Source organism: Tachysurus fulvidraco, chromosome 17 (genome assembly GCF_022655615.1).
Source record: "Tachysurus fulvidraco isolate hzauxx_2018 chromosome 17, HZAU_PFXX_2.0, whole genome shotgun sequence".
In the NCBI taxonomy this organism is placed as follows: domain Eukaryota; kingdom Metazoa; phylum Chordata; class Actinopteri; order Siluriformes; family Bagridae; genus Tachysurus; species Tachysurus fulvidraco.
In genome coordinates this window covers 18,231,592-18,254,317 of record NC_062534.1, presented here as the reverse complement: position 1 = coordinate 18,254,317, position 22,726 = coordinate 18,231,592, and the positions used below count along the sequence as shown (strand labels likewise).

Sequence of the window (22,726 nt, the reverse complement as noted above, 5' to 3'; positions counted from 1 at the left end):
GTAAGATATTTTGGACTGTAACTGAAGATAATCAGAGTTTTCTGCACATAACATTTACAACATTAAACAGACACCCTTATCCGGAGTGACTTACATGGTTTTAATTTTTACAACTGAGCCAAATTGAGGGGCCTTGATCAGGGGCCCAGCGGTGGCAGATTGGTGAGGCTGGGATGCGAACCCATGACCTTCTGATCAATCGTCAAACACTTTAAACACTAGTCTACAACATCCTCCCACATAGTAGTAGAAAGCGTAGTAGAAAGCATGCAAACCTGCCATTTTGAACAAAGTCAGGATCACGTTAGTTTGTTACTTGGTTACGGATCTCAGGGCGCTGATTGGACGACACTGACCAGTTCACCTCGGGTCCTTAGACTTGCCTTGCAATATGTAAACAACATTCAGCTGCCTCATTGAAGCACATAGCAAGTTAACCCACAGCCAAGTGCACTACTCGTAACTCTGGTTGACCTCGCAGCCATAGCGAAACGAAGATTGGGATAAACCCGGCGGTTATGAGGCGCGAGCCGCAGCCGGTCGAACGGTAGCGCTTGCTAGCTAAAGCTAGCTTTAGCAAACCTGCCACCGTTAGCCACCGTGCGAGTGTTCCGGAAATAATGGAGTTTATCGGGTGAGTTTTCACGCAACATTTTTTCACCCAGGCTTTAGGATTTAAATATGCCGAGAACAAGAAAATACACAAACCAATGCTCAGAAATGTGTTAACAGTAGCATGAGGTGTTAGAACGCACCGTTAGCCAAACTAGCTAGTTCTGTTTATCATGGTCCAAGTCAATATTCTAGAGAAAGGATTTAGCTTGATATCTACTCTGGTGTCAGGATAAGACAAGCATATATATCTGCACAATTTAAAATATTTTGTATCTAAACGTTTAAGTAAGTTTAAGCGCTGTACACGTTGAAAAATGAACAGCTAGACATGTCGATAACACTGCGTTCAGTCGACTAGTTGGTGCTAGTTGTTTATGGTAAGGACATGACAGCAATGGTGGTCTTGTATATCCGTAGTCCACCGACCTTAGTGTTTAATACCAGTCTGGGCAACTCATACACTACACGTAGTGTTGTTTCTCCCAGCTTACTTTATTGATTACTTGCTGTAACTGGCCCCAGGTAGGTTCCCTAAAGACTTGTACTTCAAATACAACAAAACAAAATTGTGCCCAAATGTCACCCTTGCTTCAATGGAGAATTTCACCTGAGCACTGTAGATTTGTTCCTTCTAAGAATTGCTATTGAAATTGTTACACAGTTGAGGATGAAGCTCCCTTTTGAGTTCAGTTACAATCAAGGTTTCTTCATTGGTGTCATGTCAGAGAGCTTGTCCTTGGGCCTTTCACCTCTGACTTGTTTGTTAGGGACGGAAACCTAAACCACGTCCAGATTTCTATACATGATTTTTTTTTTTGGTGACAACGCATACTGTTAACAATTAATATACAAATGAAATCTAATTTACATGAATTGTTTGTCATTACCAGGAGCCAGGCTCCATCCGGGACGGTGTTGGAGTTAGACGTGGACGGGAGAGAGCCAGGGATGCACACCTTCAATCACATGCATATGAGGAAAGCATTTAGGGTCATGAACGACCTGAGAAGGTTAGTGCATGGAAATAAATTATGCTAGGGTTGTATAGACATCAGAAAAGGCCTCAGTTTGTCTGTAGGCTTTTAATTCCAACCAAGCAGAAGCTAAACCATAGATATAAGATTGTACACCCCTGAGTTATGCTGTTTAATATTGGATTAAAAACATCCAAATCTCCACCAATGGGTTTTCCTAGACTGCTGCACATATGATTAAGATTATGTCGAGTTTAATCTAAACTATTTTGTTTTATTTTTGCATGTGAACACAGCAGGAAGATGCTTTGTGATGTGCTGCTGGTAGCTGCTGAAGAGGAGATTCCTGCCCATAAATTGGTGCTGGCTTCCTGTAGTCCCTACTTCTGTGCTATGTTTACAGGTTCCTCCCCCTTTTCTTAAGCAATAATTATATATACCAGGATTTACAGAGAGCAGGTTATGATCAATAGATTGCTAAAGGTTTTCTGCTGATACTGTGTCTACTGTGTTCAGGAGAAATGAGTGAAAGTAAGGCCTCATGTGTTGAGATAAGGGACGTGGATGGACAGACACTCAGGAAACTGGTGGACTATATTTATACAGCAGAGATCGAAGTAACAGAGGACAACGTGCAGGTAGACTGAAACACAAGCAGTTTTTCTTAGTGTCACTGCATATGGGTATGTGCCTCTATAGTGCCTCTATATAGTTCAGCTACGCTTTTCACCTGCCTGTTTTTCTCTTCCTTGCATTGGAATGTGCTTATGCTTTCTTTCTCTAGTTTCTCCATCTAGATCTCTTCGAGGCATGCATTTCCTTTCATTTTTAACAGGGGAAATGTGTAAAGAGCAGGGGAAACTGCTGCCTTTGTTTTCTATTGTTTTTTTGGATTGATGGTTCAGGGAAGTGTTGAGAATATCAGACCCTGCTGTGGGTTTTTTGGGCATTTTGTTGGATTGTTTGTTAGTAAAAGAAACTATATTCGCAAGAATTTTTCTCAAGAGCCACATGATATTCCTGTGAAACGTGCACTGGCATCTAACACTTAGGCCAGCAATAACATGTCTGGTAGTGTTTTATTGCTGATCCTACATAAAGTATAATGTGTTGGACAGGTGCTGCTGCCGGCAGCCAGCTTACTGCAGCTAATGGAGGTTAGACAAGTGTGTTGTGAGTTCCTGCAGGCCCAGCTCCATCCCACCAACTGCCTGGGCATCCGTGCCTTCGCTGACCTGCACACCTGCACTGAGTTGTTCAGCCAGTCTCATGCCTACGCGGGTGAGTTTGTTAACTCTGTGCATCCTGCTCAAGCATGTCAGAATAGAGCCGGGGGATATATATATAGTGTTCGTGTAAACTGTGTGTTTGTGGTGTTTTTGTTCTGTTCAGAGCAGCATTTTAGCGAGGTCATGCTGGGAGAAGAGTTCATGAGTCTTTCCCTGCAACAGGTGTGCAGTCTTATCTCCAGTGACAAGCTGACCGTATCCACTGAAGAGAAGGTAACCGTTGTTACTGTTTTTATTCCCATTGTGGTTTGTCTATTGTCTATGTATCCCCCACACACTCACTTCTCCCGATATTAAAAAAAACAAAACAGATTCCTCTCCATTTTCCAGGCCTTGACTACCACAGAATTAGAGACCTAATAAGCTTGAGGAAAAATGCTTCATTTTACATTTTTATTGGATCTTTTTTAGAAGGGCAAGGGTTGGGGATGCTTTAATTTTACAGCAATCATAGGGAAATATGTTTATTACAATTATTAAGTTTATTATGTTTATTACAAGTTAATGAAAGAATCAATTAAAGTTCTACTTACAATTAAATTACTCAAGATGTCATTTTTAAAATGTGTATTACCTTGCATGCATGTCTGCTTATGACCAAACAAAATGTTTATTTATGGTTGTATATGATATAGTTTATATAAATTTCCCTATATTTTCAAATAATTCCCATAAATTCCTGTAAAGTTTCCAATTTCGAATATTTCCAAAATTCCCCAGATTAAGTTACCGGAATACTTGCCGGAAACTTTCCGCCCCTTTGCCACCCTAATTGATGTACTGTTAGTAGGTGAACACATGATTTAAAGACAGTAATGTTTACAAGACACCAGGTTGGCTTTGAAACTTCTATATGTTAAGCCATATTTTCTCACAGCAACATTCAAATAGTTTTTTTTTTCTCCCTTCAGATACATAACCAATATAAAACAGATAGCAGATTTCAAGAAGTTAAAATATTTTTGATTGCACTATTATAGGGCATGTGCTAGTCTTGGTTCCAGACCTCTCTCAGTTTAGGTGCGCTTGGATTGTTCATCTATTTCGATGCCTGATCAGATCAGCAGGCTGCTGTGAGAATGAGGAGATGAGCCATGTGTCAGTCGGAGGCCTCACGCTCCATTAGCTGCTCTCTCCATCTGCTTTACCTCCCACATTAGTGTTCACACATTGAGCTGCTGTCAGCCACTGTTATCCAGTGCAGTGGCAATGTGAGCAGGTGATACTGGATGTGTTCTGCTTTCTTATGCTTTATCAGTCGAAAGAAAACTAAAATGCTTTTATTTTTTCCCTCAGGTGTTTGAAGCCATGATAACATGGATAAAGCACGATAAGGAAGCACGCTTAGAGCACATGCCAAAGCTCATGGAGCATGTTCGCCTGCCATTGTTATCTAGAGATTACTTGGTTCAGGTAGGCAAGTCTACAACTGCTCAGACAGTGTACTTGGCATTCATTTTGTACTGACTCTTTATTTTTCCTTAGAAAGTTTGTTGTTTCATTTTTTACTTGGAGCCACATGGATTACTGAGGTGTTTGTGTATCTTGTCTAGATTGTAGAGGAGGAGCCCTTGATAAAAAACAACAACACATGTAAGGATTTCCTAATCGAAGCCATGAAGTATCACCTGTTACCTGCAGACCAGCGGCACCTGATAAAGACAGACAGGACTCGGCCGCGGACGCCTGTCAGCCTGCCTAAGGTGTGAAATAACGTGTGGATTTCCGCCTGATTTCTGGGTCATCTTCTGAGAAATGAATGTTTATTTACATAAAAATGAAATATAATGAAAATCCTACTCAATAACTGTCCTTAGACTTCCATTAAAATACAATATTGAACAAAAAACAGGTGTAGACAATAATGTCTATAGCTCTCTTTCTAGCACTACTTGTTTACCTTGTGTTTAAATATTTAAAAAAATAAAGATGTTAGCTAGGCTTGAATGATCTTGTTTACAAGCAGTGTGAGGATAGAACATTGCAGCTTGTAGATGGAACATTGCCCAATTATTTGTTTTTTTTTTATTCGAGGACAGAATGTGATGTCCTTTAATGATATACCTGTTTGTTTTCTTACTAGACTTAATTGTTATGTTACACTGTTCCTCATATCCTATTACATTATATTATCTACCACTTTTTAGCCCAGTCAGATAGCGAAAATAGGAGTGGGTAACAATGGGGCTTTTAGTTGCCCAGTTGGCTAGCAAATCATTTTTACATACTTGTATACAGATGATGTGGTATTTTTTTTTCTATATCATCTCACACATTCTGCAGCAGATAAACATGAATATTCCTGTAATGGTGTCAGAATAGTGCAACTGAATTAAAGTGTCGTCTTTTTTTTTCTTTTCTTTTTTTTGCTAGGTGATGATAGTGGTTGGTGGTCAGGCCCCTAAAGCTATACGCAGCGTTGAGTGCTATGATCTCCAGGAGGATCGCTGGTACCAGGTGGCTGATCTGCCGTCAAGACGCTGCCGAGCAGGCATGTCTTCTCTCAGTGTCTCTGTCCTCATTTTTTATTGCTCACATTGAGGGAGCCCTGACCCTGTGCGTGTGTGTTTGTTGTACAGGGGTAGTGTTTATGGCTGGTAAAGTTTTTGCAGTGGGAGGCTTTAATGGTTCTCTGCGTGTGAGGACCGTGGACGTGTACGATGGTATGAGGGATCAGTGGAGTTCTATTCCAAGCATGCAGGAGCGTCGCAGCACACTGGGAGCCGCCGTGCTGGGGGACCTTCTCTATGCTGTTGGGGGTTTTGATGGCAGTACAGGTATAAACACTAGTCTAACAGAAAATAACCTATTGTCCATCTCATAAATGAAAGCAAATTCAGCAGGTAAAGCAAGTGGAGCAATACTGTTATCCAATAGTTTCCAAAAATGTCATCTTTAAACATATGGAGCTTGGAATTAATACATACATATCTTAACATGTATATAGGCAGGGTCTAACATATGAAGTGTATTAACTAAAGAAAAAAGCAACCTCCCAAACCATAACAGTGTTTCTTGTGTATTTCTGTTGCTGTGCATCATACAAGACTTCTGGAGAAAGCAGATTTTTCAAGGCTGTTCAAAAACCGACATGAAGACCAGAGTTCTTTCCATCGGAGAAAAACAAATCGTGCCGAAGCTGATAAAAGAGGAAAAAATTGATTAGTCATTGCACAAGCATTAGGCAAACCAGTACATCAATTTGTAATGTCCCAAAAAAGAAAGAAACCACTAGTGTACTAATAACCAGACATTGAACTGGTCAGCCAAGAAAAGCAACAGAAGTTGATGACTAACATTGTGAGAGCTATCGAGAGAAGCCCAAGGTAGCGAAGTTATCACTATCCAAAGCCCCAAAGCACCTACATTTTCCCAAGTTGTTTATCACATGTATATCTATAACTATCTTGAAATTTGCAATTCTGAGATATTGTCTCATATGATTGTGATATGATCTCAAACCCATGATCTTCAGTATCCAGCAAAAGTTACATGTCTAAAAGTTTGTGGACACCCTACCATCACCCCACGTGTGGATCTTCCCCAAACTATCGTCACAAATCAGAAACAAACATTAGTATAGAATTTATTTGTATGCTGTATCATTACAATTTCCATTGGAACTAAAAGGTCCAGACATGACTGCATGAAGCAAGCCCTATATGACTGAACATATCCCTACAGCCACACTCCAAAATGGAGAGTCTTCCTGGAAGATTGGAGGTTGTTACAACAGCAAAGGAGTGGATTAAATATGAAATCGGATGTTTAAGGTGCGCATACGCATGTGTGTGATGGTCAGGTGTGCACAAACCTTTGGCCATACACGGCTGTCGTGGTAGTTACTGCTATTTGATATTTTGCTTGACTCTTGAATAATTTCCAAGAATTTGGCAAGACTAATGTAGCTTACATGTCAGCAGACACCTGAAGTTTATTATGTCTCAGCATTTGGCATAAGAGTGATTTTTCTTGACTATTCCTGTGATGTGATCTGCAGAAAAACTGCAGTACTACTACAAGACTGTGCTAGTAGCTGGCTCTACTTCAGGTCTTCAGTAAGAGAGAATACCATATGTGGTGATCTGCTGTCTTTGTGGATGTGTGATCTGTTCCATGTGGTTGCTTGTGCACGTGTAGGCATTGCTACACACACTCACTCTTACTCTGGTCTTTTTTTCCCCAGGTTTGGCCTCAGTGGAAGCGTACAACCCCAAGACTAATGACTGGGCTTTTGTGGCTCCTATGAACACCAGGAGAAGCAGTGTAGGGGTGGGAGTGGTGGATGGTAAACACTCTTGCATTTCCCATGTTTTGTTAAATGCACACCTAAATTTGGTTTCTGCTCTGGTTGTGAAATGTTGTTTTGGTTCTTATTTTGCTTCTCCACTGACCAGCACTGCTGACAACAGCTTGGCAAGATATGCAAACTCAGGAACTTCAGTTTTTTTTTACACTTGTGTTTTACTTTGTACAGAAAACCGCAACAAACAGGAACCCACAGATGATGCTGGTGTTCAAATTTTGATTGGATTAACGTTGCTCCTTTTTCTGATCAGTTCTTTGGTTTAATCAGTTCGTTAAAGCAGCAAGATTACTAGCAAAAAGTCTCATTAAAAATAATTTTAGATTTTGCCTATCATTGAAACAAATTTTGTTGTTTTAAGAACTGTAAGAACTTTGTGAACACACTAATAATACCCCTTTTCACACAAAAAGAACCAGGTGCTGGTTCAGAGCTAGTGCTGGTGCTGGTTCAAAGTTGGTTTCACTGGCGAACCTTCTAAGAACCGGTTTGCCTTTCCATCGGTTAGAGAGCCATCACAGAGCCGAGTCTGACGTCACCGTATACGTGTCACCTTTCCCAGCAACTTTAGCGCAGCAGCGGCAAACACAACATCAACAATGGCGGATGTTTTACGGCTTTACTGTTAATGCTCATGGCTTTGTGAACCTACATTAGCATCCAAACGCAGCGAATCCAACGTGTACATGCAGCTTCATGTAAATTGTATAAACGGGGGTTGTAATCGAGAATGTACATAACATTATTTTATCATTAACACAGAAAAAAGTTTGCCTTAGCATGTAGCTACCTACTATCATGTGTGCTGATGATAATTGATCATATTGCGGTAAAGCAAAAGTGTATTAAACATTACATTTACATTTACAGCATTTGGCAGAACATTAAACATTAGTATACTTAAGGTACATTATCAAATACGCTTACAGTAGCCCCGCCCACAACCCCTGATGCAAGCGGTTTTTAGGACCAGCAATGTTTTGGTGCTACTTAAGAACCACTTTTCCTGGTCCAGAGCACCAGCTCTGGACCAGGAAAAGTGGTTCTTAAGTAGCAGCACCAGCACTCAAACTGCCTCGGTGGAAAAGGGGCATAAGAATGTCGGCACATCTTCATGATGATATAAATAATTCTGCCTGTTTGTGATTGCAAAATGTTGTACTGCTTTTGAACACGTTATACTTGAACAATTAAATAACTCACCACAAAAGTTAGCCACAGAAGATCCAGTTTAAGTCACAGAGATCCCACTTTTGGGCTCTAGACGTGTATCAGCATGATGTTGGCGGTGAGTGTAAGGACACTTTCATGTTTGTTTTCAGGTAAACTGTATGCAGTAGGTGGTTATGATGGTGCATCTCGTCAGTGTCTCAGCACTGTAGAAGAGTACGATCCAGTAACTAACAAATGGGACTACGTGGCTGACATGAGCACCAGACGGAGCGGAGCAGGTACTCAACTATCTACCTTCATTTATACTTTGTACCACCACCTCCTGACACTCTTTGACTGGAACGGCAAGTTCACCGAATATAATCAGAAGGTTAATTGTGGTTTGTGTGTACATAGGTGTAGGTGTGCTGAATGGGCAGCTGTATGCAGCAGGGGGACACGATGGTCCACTTGTGAGGAAAAGTGTAGAGGTGTTTGACCCAGCCACTAACACCTGGAAGCAGGTGTGTGATATGAACATGTGCAGGAGGAATGCAGGTGAGCAGCTTCAGCACAGTATAATGATATAGAGGTTTCTCAAGAGCCACATGATATTCCTGTGAAACGTGCACTGGCATCTAACACTAGAGGATGGAAAGTGTTTAGATGTAAGCATCAAGTCAGGGAGTAGTTACAGGATCTCCTACAGCACTCCAGTGGCAGTGGCAGAAGTGCTGGAGCTATACGGAAGTGAGCTGTGAGGGTTTTGTGTTAATGAAAGAACTATGTTCTTCCACACTAATCTTGGCAAACCATTTCATTATGGACCTTGTGTTGAAAATTGTGTCGGTTTATTTAAAAAAACAACAAACTCCGTTCTAATCCCAGCAGGTTTAATTCACTCACTGGGAAACACTGGGTGCTGTATATTTTCCTGCATGCTTTGTACCCTTAGGTGTAAATTTTCAGCAAATTGACATGTTTGCGTATTGTAACTTTACTATGCAGGAGTGTGTGCTATAAACGGTCTGCTGTATGTTATCGGCGGGGATGACGGCTCGTGTAACTTGTCCTCTGTGGAGTTCTACAACCCTGCTACAGACAAGTGGAGTCTGATTCCCACCAATATGAGCAATGGTCGCAGCTACGCAGGTAAGCTTCTCGCTGTGAGCTTCTGTTCCTGAGCTTCGGTTATACTCTCACTCTGTGCTCACTGCTTTTACTTTTATTTTCAGGTGTGTCTGTTATTGACAAGCTGTTATGACAGAGCTACAGTGAGCAGGACCTCGCTGATTAAAGTGAAGGGCCGAGGTAGACATATCGTCATTTAAAGCTCTGAGGGAGGAGAATCTCTCTGCCCTGGTCACACTGAGCCTGTGTTCACCACGATGGTGTGTAAATCATGCCAGATTGACCGCTAAAATGCCCTCACATGCTCTCGACATGTCCCCTCTGTTTCTACTGATTATCAGAGGTCACAGCAATCATCAGCAAAAAGGCCTGACTGGAGCAAGCAGGGTTTAAAGGGCAGGCAAAATGAAGTGAAGCGGACATTCAGCCCGGCATGCAGATCTGAGCCTGTGGTCCGTCTGGTACTGACTACAGGTACAGAGAACCATTTCTCTGCTCTACTACTGATTCATAAAACACTGTACAGACATTTCAGGCATCCTGCAAATTCCAAGGATGAAATGGGTGTGTTCTCTACAGCCTAGCTATGATGTACTGTATCTCCTCCATCACAGCCACAACACTACTTCAAGCTGAAACCGTTTTCACCCCCGAATATCATCAGTTCAACTTGGAGCAGGACAAAGTGTTATTCTGGTTATGTTCTCAAACATATTTTAATGTTCTTTAATCCATTCCTTCAACCTAACAAGGTTTATCATGGAATAGATGTACTGTAGAAGCAACTCTACCAAGCAACTAATCAGTGTGGTTGTAGCCAGCTGCTTTTGTGCCACAGTGATTTTAATATTTTGCACATCTGTGTTTGGGCACAGAGGAACAGTTCATCAACACTGTAAGGAAATGTGCCAAATCATATCAGTAGTCTGCAAAACTCACTTTTATCAGGCAAACCAGCCTGAGTATACACTACGGATTCTGCCAGTTTATTAGGTGATGAGATAACTATCATATAGACCAGGTATGGAGACATTCAGTAGAATACCAGAGGCTTATACAGTATTATTTTAATGTGAAGTCACTATTAAAAAGGTCGCAGATAGAAATGATACCCACCATGTACTGGTTGTTAGGTGTGGTGGTAAACACTGACAGTGATGAAGGGCCTAGAGAGTGATGAACATCCTGCACTAGGGTCAGTAGCCGTAACTATGGAGCTGGAAAGCCATCTAGACAGTAGGGTGACCTGATAAAATGGAGTAGAACTATAGGAATTGTTCACCTAATAGACAAAACTGGCCACTCTGCAAGTTTTAGACTCCTATGTAACTCTAGGGTTTGTTTCAGGCTGATGGATCACTGATCCTCTGTAAACAGATGGACTGAACAGCACTCTGGCTCCAGTGATCATGATATTGTACTGGAGGTAGATTTAACAGCCTGGATACATATCAGAGGCAATATAAGGTTCATGTGTGTACAGAACTTAGTACTTAACACTATCGCAAGCACAATTTGAAATAATTTCAAGTATTATTTTTACCTGTTAATCTTGATGTCGGATGGTTCACCGTTTTTCTAACGGATGTATTTTATAGGAAGAGGACAGTGGGGGTTTAAATACAAGAGCAGATGTTTGTTGTGCTTAATGAATAGGAAAAGACTTTTATTCAGGTTTAGAGCCACCGTTCCAGTGCAATTACACAAGCAGTGGTTTATTATATTTGTCATGAATGAGACATTGCAGAGGTGGTCGAGTCATTCTCAGCATTGTTTATCATAAACTCAGCAATTCTAACAGAAACAGTATTAAGTCCTGTGTGACTATGGGGTCAAAGGTGCACTTGGTATTTGAAAATAAGAATTTTTAGAAACTCATAGTTATTATAATGAGTTTCAAATGAGCTAAGAAACTGAATCTGAATTCAGACTGAATTGCAATAACTGATGCAATATTGCCATGCAGTAGATCTCTGGACTTTTGTTCAGTCACTTGGAGAAGTGGAAATTCTGTCACTTTTCACCGCAATTGCAGTTTGCCTTACAGGCAGCAGAGGGTGCTTTAGGTCATGTTACAAACTGCCCCTTTAATACGGTTAGGAAAGTGTCATGTTATTCGAACACGTTCTGCGTGTGTCAGAAGTGATGGTAACCTTCATATGGGGTTAATGCAGTTTGTATCAGTCTCTGTATTAGCTGAAGCTCTGCAGTTGTGTAAACGATGTTATAGTGTGTAATCTGCTGTTCGGTCATGTGGTCGTACTCCAAGGCTTCCTTCTAAAGCAGTGTTTCTTTAAATGAACATTTTCTGTAAGTATAGAATCATTTAATCACTTGTATATCAAATAAGTGTCATGAATAGCTTTGACCACTGGGAGGCTGCAGTCATTTTAGCAGCAAAAGAAGAAAATCTAAAGCAATATTTCCAGGTATGCAGTTTTTTATTATTATTATTATTTTTAACTGCTGCTGCAGGTTGATTTATTGTATTTTTGGTTTCTGATGTTAGGTTTGGATATTTTCCATCTACAAGATTCATTCTGTCTACTTATTCCACAGCACTGAACTGAAAATAGGTTTAAAATAATGGTTTATAATAATGCACACACTTTTAATAAATGATCATTTCTATGGTAACAACAAACAGTAATTTATGATGGAGGCTACAAGAAAAATCGATTTAAAACCATGTGTAAATGTTGTGTGTTTTCTGACACAGAGGACTTTAGTTTCTCTGCAAGCTATTTTTTTAACCTGATAAGAGTAAAAAAAAAAAGAGAAATAAACCAATAGGGAAATAATAATATAATATGGTAGAAAATAAATATTTTGGGGTGATAAGTGTTACACCACCTGGTCATCGATTGTTGTCCTTTGACAGCATGCGTTTTATTACTGGGTTTTATTTCTTATGTAATAGAACATATTAAAATTCACAAGCGATCCTAAAATCTGCAGAAATCCATGCTGCCGTGGAAACGGCCCACTCACTATAAACATCTCAGCCTGCACCAGAAACAGTGAGAGGTTTGCTCTTGTGTACTTTTTTTAAATTCTCAACATGAGCGTTGTACATTACTACCTGAATGTGTCGGTGAATGCAATAAGAACAGATTGTAGGACTGTCAAAAAATGAACTGTCTGTTGTGTTACACTAAAATTTACGAGGGGTTGTGAATTTTTATTTATTTCTTTTTTTTAACTTGGTAATTAAGGACAGTTTATCAAGTCAATTACAGTTTAGAGTTTGTTTAAAAAAAAAAAAAAAAAAAGGTTTGTCATGCCAAACTTGTGACATTACATGAGCAGGTAGAGTGAATATGACGTGAAACTCTATAAGGGTTTATGCATAAAAATAAAAATAATTAAAAAAACCTTTCTGATCAAAAATTTCTATGATGCAAGTCATCAGTACTGATGCATTTTTATTCGTGTAGTTAAAATGCTTTTGGTTCTAATGTCCAAAAAAATATACATTTAGTAAAATACAGTTATTGTTAAACTTGCAACTTAATTTTTACTGCATAAAACATGTAGGTGACGTGTCATTGGGTGTCAGTGGAAGCCTAGAACCACACATGTCGAGAACCAGAGACAAAACACTTTGCTATGCCTCTTCCACTGTTGCTGCTATTCACATTTATACTTATACAAACCTTATTTATTTCTGGAAGGCTGGTAAGAATTATTTCCTGTAACCTTTTTTAACAAGAATTTCTTACAAGCAGAATATAAAAAATGGAAAAGCATGTTTCCTTTTTAGACATGAAAGAGTCTCAAGCCATTTATTTCAAATGCACACGTTGGATGCAGACGTCCTTTCATTCCACAGATAAAGACCTTGATGCGTCGTTATTGCTTCTTTTTCATGGCACAAAAATAGAAATACAAACATCTGCCATGCAAACTCACTGACGTGTTTTTTTTTTTCTTTTTTTTTTTTTTACAAAACAAGCAGACATTTAGATAATACACTGAAACTACACTGTAAAGATGGATTGTTGAAAGTAAAGGTTAAAAAATGAGTACAAAATAACGTTTGTTAAAAAAAATGCAAGTGACTGTTGCAAAAGTGACACAGGGGCTTAACATGCATAAAAAAAAAGTAACATCCTTCAGATACAATTAGTGCTTAAATTGTACAAGCAAATTTAAACAAACAAACAGTGGGCTGCATTCTCAGAATGCTGTGCAAATAACATTCGCTAGCTTAGACATCTTTTGCAAAAACATCCCATTTTTTACTTGCTTTCAACAACACGGAGTGACTCGAGGAAAAGCCGAGCACATCCACTACCCCGTTTCACACCTAGTGCTTCTCCCTACGACTGTACACACTAAAACATCTCGCACTACACACTTCCTCTCGACTTGGACTCATTACAAGTGCCCATTGTTGCTGCACTTAATGCCCAGAGCTTAATGCAAATAGATCAGCAGTGCTTCTCACTTTCAAGCTGCTTGATCAAGCATAAAAAGCACAATACAAGTTCGACATCTATAAATGTTTGAAGATTTTTTTTTCAACTGATTATATATATATATATATATATATATATATATATATAAAACTTATAGTTTCAGGTCAGTGATTAGTCCACTGAGCTACAATGTCCTCCAGGAAGGAAAGCTAATCTTGACAAGCCCATGATGATGAAGTGAATTCAACAGAAAGATAAAACAGGTGTCCTTGAGCACGTTACAGTCCTTTTAGAGCGAGTCAAGTTGATGGAATGTAGGTTTAAACATGAGTCAATGATGAACTAATGACTAGTTCCAGCTGCTCACTTTCTGTGAAATTAGTATTAGCATCCCAGAGAAGTTCCCCAGGATTTCAGTAAAGCTGCACTGTACTAGAGGACACACACACACACACACCACTGCTTCATCACCTGACCGTACACTAGCCAGGCTGATTAACCACGGGTTTAATGATACCGTCCACAGTGAGTGACATGAGTGAGCACAATATGACCCCTAGACGAAACAAATAATCATTCCTACCCTCAGATTAGATATTTAGTGCGCTCATTTCCCCGATGAGTCTGTGATCCGTTATTTATCCGAGAGACACGTGAACCGTCGACAGTGAGGAAATGCTATAAATAAATATACACCTAGTTACATAGTACTCAAACACAGCGAGAAAGGAGCACAAGCTTAAATTTAACATTCAGTTCTCTGGTCAGTCTGATCAACCGTCTGGTTGCTGAGAAGACACGTGTAAATACAAAGAAACGAATAAGAGCACCGACATGTTCTCTTGTTTATCGTGTTAGAGAGTAGCTAAGAAAAGAAAACACCACTAACATTCAGAGTATAATATTAGTAACTCCTTTTAGATGAAATGTGGACATATGTAGAGTATGATTTTTACACACACACATTTCTGTCCAGAACACACATTAATAGTGTATCATGTCCTCAGGGTTTGGGGACGCAGTTTTAATAAACAGTATAAGTCTTAAGAAAGATGCTGGATGATGTAGGAAGTTCTGTTCTTGTCCACACACGCTTCTGATGAAGCGACACAAATGCCGAGTGTGTCCCTCTTCATGCTGAGGATTTCTCACTTATGATCAAACAAAATCAAGCAGGTGAAACTAAAACTGTATATATATATATATATTTCTATACATAAAACTTGGGACAGAGAGAACGTCCCACTGTTGGATCTCTGAAAGAGAAAGCAGTTGGTTGTTAGGTGATGGGATGTAGACGTGGATGGTTGGTGGTGTTGCGGTGGTGGTACTGACGCTACATGCTGCACTCTAGATGGACTTGGAGGTGTCCTGCTTGTTAATAAGGACCTCGAGCAGGCGCAGTTTGGCTTTGATGCGTTTATACTCCTTGTACTCGTCCAACATGGGCACGCGGTCCTCCTTCTGTACATTCCTATTGGAAGAGAAGAGACTTGGTCAGTGAAACGGCTGTGTGGATTACTTCATTTTGACACCATCGGCCCGAATAAACACTGCAGCAGTGCACTTTTTTCAGCAGCTGCATTAAGATCCAACCTCTCCATTTAGCTTAGTATTAATTTAGCTTATTAAATTTCTCCAAATCTGATTGTTTATGTGCACATGAGAAATATTAGCGTGTTTGACAGCCTGTGATTTTGGGTGTTTGGATGTATGCGTCACATAAAGGTTGTCATGGTTAGTCATGGCTACTAACTGTTAAAACTCCGAGAAGCAGTGTAGCTCAGTATGTGTCTGTACCTTCCATTCTGCTTGTAGAACTCCTCTTCAAACTCGCGGATGGTCCTCCTCAGCTTCTTCTTCTCTGCTCTGGCCTTCCACATTTGCTCCAGGAGCTCAGGCCTGTGGGATGCAGGAGGAGCTATAGTGATCATCAGACAACAAACTTCACCTCCACTAATTTTAGATGTTCCAAGTGTTCCGGATACAGCTTATTGTGTGTAGCACTACAAAACTGTTAATACACTTGCTGCAGGCTGTTCGTGTGCCCACGCACTACGTGGCAATGTTCTACCCGTGTTCTGTTTGACTGAACAAAAATAAAACATTTGTCCCTGTCATGTCTGAAATGTCTGTTACTAGATATTATTTTTGGTTAACACGATTGTTGTCTAAACCACACTACAGTACCACAGAACACCAGTCGTACTAATATTAAAGCAGCGGTACTGCATGCTTATAAATAAAAAGTAGTAGTTACAGTACAGATTTCTGTTTTTCCAAGTGAACTGGAAGCATAAACAGTGACTGCTTGCTCATTTTCATCTAAAAGGATTGTAGTCTGATACAGTTTGAGGTTTTGAGGTGAAGGACTCTAAGCCTACAAGCATTTTAATTAGGTTTTCTCATACAGACAATTACAATATGAGCTCTGTGCATACACAAAGGTGCACTTAAAGTAAACTGGTGTACAAAGCCAGCGCTAAGCAGTTTAAACACTACGAGCGCTAGGTTGCACTGCATTAATTGTGCTAAAAGGTCAGAATGACTCAAGCTGGAGTTTAGATGTGGAATCGTTTATGAGTAGAGAGGAGGTCAGTGCAGGCGATCGCACTTACATGGAGGAGGCGTTAGAGCTGGATAGACGCAGGTCAAGGGTCATCTTCCCCGAGCTTTCGCCTATCTTAGGCCTCAGGATGCTGTCGGGCAAAGGCTGCTGGGAACTGGGTTGGGCTGCTGGGTCCAAAGCGATAATGACCTCTGTTTCCTCACTCTGCATTCCTCCACTTTCCTGCTCATCCTCTTCCTCCTCTTCCTCTTTGATCTCATCGCAGAAGTGGGCGGTCTCACCCTCGATGATGGGCTGCAGTGTCTGATTGCGCCTCTTGCTGGAAGGCGAGGCCTGAACAAAGGAAAACAGAAGAAAGGAGAAAGGGAACAGGACAAAAAAAAAAAGGAAAAGAGGGAGGAAGGAAGGGAGGAAAAAGAAATAATGAATTATGGGAAAAAAAAGAGGGGTGGACAATTGTTTAAAATGAACTCACACGAGGCTCAAATCACACGTCTTCTCTACTAAAGCAAAATTGGCACAAACTCAGATTTCTGTTTTTGTCCATTATAGAAAGTCATTTGCACTTTCACCTACTCAGTCACTTAGACAACTCTGTTAATGCACAAATATACATGAAAGTACATCTAAAAGCTAAATATAATATCAGACTACAAAAGATCACCAATGATATTTAAAAGGCCTTACAATAATGGGCGTGATGCTGACACGAGTGAGCATCTGTTTCACCAGCCGGTATCGGTCATACAGCGGTTTGACAATCAAGCGTTCTTCACGTGTGACCTGCAATTTATACACACATTAGCAGCGACCTGGAGAGCGCACACTGCTCCAATCTTATTTGGAATTTTCAGATGTACAGAGGAAAAAAAGTGCATGTGAATATAAAACTGTGACAGAGTCAAGACTTACAGGACGACCATGCAGCCCTTCGTAATACAGTAAGTTCTTTTGCAGCACTGTTTTCTCACAAGCAAGCTGCTCCTTGGTCGTTTTCTGTCCAGAGGAACAAACATCCAGTAAATTTCCTCATTAAAGACCCTTTATCCTGCTATACTAATGTCAGATTTCTTATCCGTTTTGTACAACTTTCTAAAGAGCATCATGCCTGTAACTGTAGGAGTCGTAAAGAATACAAGTGAGCAAAAGGCTAGTGCTGTTGTCTGGATTATCAGCATTCCTCAGATGAGACCATGATAAATTAACCTCGTTATCTTTTATAATCGCTCAACCATAGTGGATAAAGTACAGTTAAAAGTGATAGAGGACTTGAGTTTGACGCTACTGCTGTGTGAGAGGAATCACTACAGCTGTACTGACTCTGATGTCCTCGGGCCAGCCGTCCTCCTCTCTCTTGGTTCTTAGATGTTGCTCAATGAGCTGGAGCGTCTCTTCGCGTGTGGGCCGGCACCCCCGTCCCTCACCATCTCTCTCGGCGAGGCCATCAGTAGTTGAGTGTTCCAAAGTGGAGCCGAAGCTCTTCGGCAGTGTGTTGCTGCGTGGGCGTGTGTGTGGGGTCAGCTCACTCTCTGCCTTGTGTTTAGCATCTGCGCAAACACACAGACACACACACACACACAAACCGGAAGACAGACACAGAGGTCAGAACTGGGGTGCCATAAAGAGTATGCAATAGTTTTATTTGTTTATTTTTATATCCAGTTAAGATCAGCTCAGATACATTTGCTGTTCAACGTTTGCTTCGTTTGCTTGAATACTGAATATGCTTTAATACTGAAGCTTTTTTCATAAGAAACTAATTTCATAAACCGCATCCGTTATGAATATTTACACATCTAGTTACACATCTAGCTAAAAAAAATGTCTGGATTAAAACAGATTTCGTTTCTCTCTTTCCAGTTCAACCACATGGAAGCAAAGCTGAATAACAAACATGTCTTGGATGATCATCTACCTGGGGAAAAAGAAACTATCTGAGGAAAAGGAAAAAATGGTGCAAATTCATCTGTTCTTGCCATTTAACACGACTTTTTTTTTCCAGAATGTCCACACAATGTGGAGCGAGTTATTAAATCCACCGTATTCTTTATTTAGGCATTTATATATATAAAAAAAAGGCAGTCAGCACAGAGGAAACGAGTTGCTTATAAAATATCATTGAGGTGCCAGAGACAATACATCACCCCCTCCCTTTAAAAAGGACACAACAAAAACACACAAAAAAACCCCAACAAAACATTTTTTTTGCACTGGACTAAAAACCCGACATATGGCTCAGAGTCCACCCGTAGGGGAATGGTTCTACAAGGCCGCAGTCAGACAAAACCGAGGAAAGAGGACAGGAGAGAGGACCACAAAATAGCTCTTATGTCTACTTACTGCTGCTTCAGAGTACTTACAGAAGTGGGCTGTCTGTCTAGAGACAGTGAGGGGGCGTGACTGTGTAAAATAGGGTGTGTTCAGAGCGGAGGAGTGGCGTCTGTGCAAGTGAAGCACTGCCTGGTGCCTCAGGGAAGCTTTGGGTAAGAGGTGCTGTCGTCCTGCTGATCAGGTCATCCATGGGTGTTTAGTTAAAGAGAGAGAAAAGCTTATTCGACAGTGCACCTCTGAGGGGGCGTCACATGGTAATGGAGAATGAAAAGGGTGGCGGCCAATCAGAATCGACCAACATGTGAGAGTGGGTGGGGGTACCATGTGACATGGAGCAGTGATGGGGAGACCGCTCTGTTTTGAGGGTCACACTGTCCATTACTAAGCTAATGTTAATCACTGAAGACCAACTTAAGACCCAGGCACCCCCGCTAGTCACTCACTCAGGGCTTACCTTTAAGCTGTTTACGGAGTTTGGTGAGGTCGGTCATCCACTTCAGGACTTTGGGATTAGCTGCCTTGTCAGCATGCGATGGCTGGGAATAAAAGACATAAATAAGTCTCGGATGATCAGAGACGGCTGGCGACGTTTAAAGAACTGCGTCTGTAGTAGAGTATGATAAATGAAAGCTTGCTGACTTAAAACTCACTTGTAATGGAAGTCAAGGTGCAATTTTTAGGGCAAACAACAAACACTGTTTAGCAGTTTACAGTTTAAAGAAATATGATGCTTGTTACCATAATAAACACCAAAGGGTCTCAGTTCCACCTGATATTCTGAATTAATCACACATTTTCACTTTAGGTTTCATGATCACTTTTTTTAAAGCCAGAAAGAACTGAACTCGATTTTTCACTGTAAGTTTCAAGTGAACACATTTTCCATTCTTTTACAAATATAGGAAGATTTGTCAAAGTTATTTGCCTGTTAAACTCAAACACATTCTACATGCCTACGTAATTAGATAAAGGCTTAGGGGGAAATGAAAGAGTAGCAGTCCCAACCATGTAGTTCTTGTCTTTTTCAAATTGCTCTTCAAACTGCTTAATTTTTTTCTTGAGGTTCTGGAGTTTCTTGGTGAGCTGCTGACAGACACCGTCTCCCTTTACACTCTCCTTGGAGCTAAAGGAGGCCCGGCGAGGCCTAGAAAAGAATGGAGGGAAAGACAGATAAGCAACGCTGCAGTAAATCTAAACTCCTGTTCTAAACTTTAAACTCGTCGAAATAGAGAGGGTTGTCTGTGGATCTCTTCACCTTCCACAGGAGAGTGCTTTATTTGAAGATGCAGCATCAGAGTCCTGCTGCAGGAAGCGCTGAGTGTGACCGAAATCCAGATAGTGACGTGCCAGTAAAGGCTGCGCATCTTCCCCTAGAGGCGATTGCAACATGCGGCCTGCCAGTGGAGACAACTGTGCTTCTCCAGACTCACTCTCCTCCTGCCATGACATGAACACTGGAACGGGATCTATAACACACACACACACATTCAGGGTCACCTCAAATGAAACTCAGAGGAAACTCAGAGAAACGCAAACAAATCTCAGAGGATTCACACATTTTGGCATTGAGTATTAATACCCAACACCCTTGGTCACATGAGGCTTAAGGGATCGGCTGCAAGACGATCATGAAGCATTTTGTAAAGGATGCGGTCAGCACATGAGCATATTCACATGACCCAGGAATGACTGCAGACTAGAGGTCTTCACGGGTCCCCTTAGATCCGAAAATGAACGTTTAAAATTGACGTGCTTTTACCGAACAAACACGAGAACACCCGAACTACTGTATCTCGCGTGTGTGCATTGACTCGAGTCCTTTTCCAAACTCTCCTCTGTTTGCCAAGACCGCTTGCGACATGTGGCTGGCGGTAAGCTAATTTTCATTGAAACAGACCTGTCATTCAATTTTGAATCCACGCTGTAGCGGTTAATTTAGTGTAGAGTTAAGCAACATTCGGGTTCAGTCGGGTTAAAAAAAAAAAAAAAAAATAACGGGTCGGGTCGGATTCGGGTCTATTTTTTTCGGGTTTGTCTCGGGTCGGGTCTTTCTTAAAAAAAAAAAAAAAAAATCATGCGCGTCGGGTTTGGGTAAAAAGTGATCGGGTCACTTCGGGTCGGGCGCATTTTTTTAGACCCGAGAAGACCTCTACTGCAGACTCTTTTGGGGGAGGAGTGTCATCATTTCGGTTTGTTTTCACACACAGATCTCGGGTTAAAATCTGTGTATCGATTGTGAAATTTCAAGTCACACCTGAGGTCCAATATGAGAGACAGAGGTTATATTATATAGGTTTTACATTATACATATTATATCGACTACATTTTCTCATTATTTGTCGAGTTTTCAGAAAGCTTTTCAGTCCTTGCTGTTTACTTGTATGCAAAATTAACGCAACATTTGTATGAGCTGAAGTCACCTGGGTTTTAAATGATCATCATATCTAGCTGCTTGTTTCTGTCATATCCTTGCCATAGTTAAATTTAAAACAGTGAAGTAGAATGACGAGCAGAAGTAACTTGACTATCGTGTTATTCACACACAGTGCAGCAAAAGTATAAGTCAGCAAAAGTAAAATTGTGAGGAAGCTTAGAGCTTCTAAATCAATAGCAACACAGAGCTTCACTACTGCTGTGTAGCACCGGGTGCAGCAAAGCATGCGAACACGATCACACTGGCCTGTAGGGTCCAGAGCGAGATTTCAACCTCTAGAGCTAAGAAGGCCCTATAAGAGTTTCTATAGATAAAGAGAATGTACTGGAGCGCGGCCTATTGCTATGGAAACTTCAACACTTTCCATGTCCGAGCTAGCTGATCATTAGGGGAAAGCTGTTGCCTTTGCGGAGGCCAGACAGCCATACTAATTGGGTGTGAGGGGAGTGAAGGGACACAAGTTAGTTATGATCTCAACGGGGTGATTAGCAGAGATGCTTGTTATAAAAAGGAACATAACAGTGGGCAATAACAGTGGCTAAGCCAATACTTACCCTGCCCTTCTCTCTGCAGGTGCATACATGTGAAGTCTATGCGGGGGAAAGTGTAGGGGCATGAGGCTGACCAGACATGAATGAAGGACAGAGAGAGAGAAAATAAGAGAGAGAGAGAGCTGATGGTGAGCTTTATGTTATGGCATCCATCACCACTGGATCTTAGAATGATTTGGAGTAATGGCTGAGGTGAAAATGAGCGATGTCTAGTTTTCAAATTTCAGTATTTGCACACTGCCCCGGAGTGCAATAAAAAAATAAATAAACATTTAAAGGGAGATTAAGGGCAGTTAATAAATAATCCATTAGAAATTGGTTTCCCCGATTAACCATCATTAACAGTTGATTTATTAAACCTCTCTACCTGCTTATAAGTCACGTATTAAAAACACAGGGTCACCAGCTTATATGCCAGAAGAGAGAGCTTTCAGATATAATTGCATGACCATGAGTAAATGGAAACATGCTTTAAGACAAGTCTCTTTGTGGTGGCAGTGAATTTGTAAAAGTGCAGTCTAAATGATCAGCTGATGTAAAACAGAACGTTAGAAGTGACCCCTGGACAACACGAGTAGGTTTACCTTCAAGGGTGACAGAGTGGGATTGAAGTTGATGGGCCACTAGGTTAGGCTGCTCTCTGCTTTCTGTGTTGGCATTCAGATCACACACTTCTGCAGCAGACTCCTTTAAAAAAAAAAAGAAAAAAAAAAAGAATTGCATCGGTTTAGCTTTTGAGCCAAGAGTCAGCATCAGCATTAAGCTTCAGCAGTTATACTCACACAGGCGGCAACTTGATTCTGTTCCATGTGCTCACACTCAGGGTACATTTGTAGCCTGTATGATGAATGACAACATGGTTGGAAAGAGTTAAAACAGTCACAGTGAGGTCTGTTAATATGCTTCTATAGTTGGAATATAAACAAAGTTATAAGAGATTCCCACACACAAAT

General features: G+C 40.8%; 2 protein-coding genes across 8 annotated transcripts in view; one reads left to right on the top strand and one right to left on the bottom strand.

Moving 5' to 3' along the window:
• The first annotated feature begins 103 nt into the window (after positions 1-103).
• klhl3 (kelch-like family member 3) lies at positions 104-13,412 on the top strand. 2 transcript variants are annotated; one of them, XR_007138370.1, is made up of 15 exons: positions 104-634; positions 1,506-1,625; positions 1,886-1,992; positions 2,106-2,227; positions 2,708-2,870; positions 2,982-3,091; positions 4,175-4,291; positions 4,432-4,581; positions 5,252-5,369; positions 5,458-5,655; positions 7,065-7,166; positions 8,507-8,635; positions 8,754-8,860; positions 9,345-9,488; positions 9,572-13,412. XR_007138370.1 is itself a non-coding variant. In XM_027136015.2 (15 exons), the coding sequence occupies exons 1-15, from the start codon at positions 621-623 to the stop codon at positions 9,598-9,600; spliced, it is 1,764 nt and encodes a 587-aa protein (XP_026991816.1). In that variant the 5' UTR covers positions 106-620; the 3' UTR covers positions 9,601-13,412. The 2 variants fall into 2 exon arrangements, 1 of the variants encoding a protein (XP_026991816.1); XM_027136015.2 differs by having other exon boundaries at positions 106-634; positions 8,754-8,894.
• Positions 13,219-22,726, bottom strand: part of fam13b (family with sequence similarity 13 member B) — a 35,840-nt gene continuing 26,332 nt past the window's right edge. For 2 of the 6 annotated variants that reach the window (XM_047802644.1, XM_047802643.1), the window contains 13 exons: positions 22,556-22,610; positions 22,358-22,460; positions 21,777-21,842; positions 20,044-20,254; positions 19,794-19,932; positions 19,243-19,324; positions 18,818-18,961; positions 17,778-18,004; positions 17,370-17,453; positions 17,145-17,240; positions 16,507-16,790; positions 15,689-15,790; positions 13,219-15,362 (listed from right to left, as the gene is read on the bottom strand). In XM_047802644.1, the coding sequence (XP_047658600.1) occupies positions 15,239-15,362; positions 15,689-15,790; positions 16,507-16,790; positions 17,145-17,240; positions 17,370-17,453; positions 17,778-18,004; positions 18,818-18,961; positions 19,243-19,324; positions 19,794-19,932; positions 20,044-20,254; positions 21,777-21,842; positions 22,358-22,460; positions 22,556-22,610 (1,717 nt within the window). In that variant the 3' untranslated portion in view covers positions 13,219-15,238. The remainder of the gene's footprint in view (positions 15,363-15,688; positions 15,791-16,506; positions 16,791-17,144; positions 17,241-17,369; positions 17,454-17,777; positions 18,005-18,817; positions 18,962-19,242; positions 19,325-19,793; positions 19,933-20,043; positions 20,255-21,776; positions 21,843-22,357; positions 22,461-22,555; positions 22,611-22,726) is intronic. The other 4 variants (XM_027136014.2, XM_047802646.1, XM_047802645.1 and 1 more) reach the window with 4 other exon arrangements.

What these genes read in the sequence shown, in the direction of transcription:
- klhl3 (XM_027136015.2), top strand. An exon ending in CTTCTGTGCTATGTTTACAG is followed by an intron (nt 1,993 to 2,105) that starts GTTCCTCCCCCT and finishes TACTGTGTTCAG; the next exon opens with GAGAAATGAGTGAAAGTAAG. An exon ending in TAACAGAGGACAACGTGCAG is followed by an intron (nt 2,228 to 2,707) that starts GTAGACTGAAAC and finishes TGTGTTGGACAG; the next exon opens with GTGCTGCTGCCGGCAGCCAG.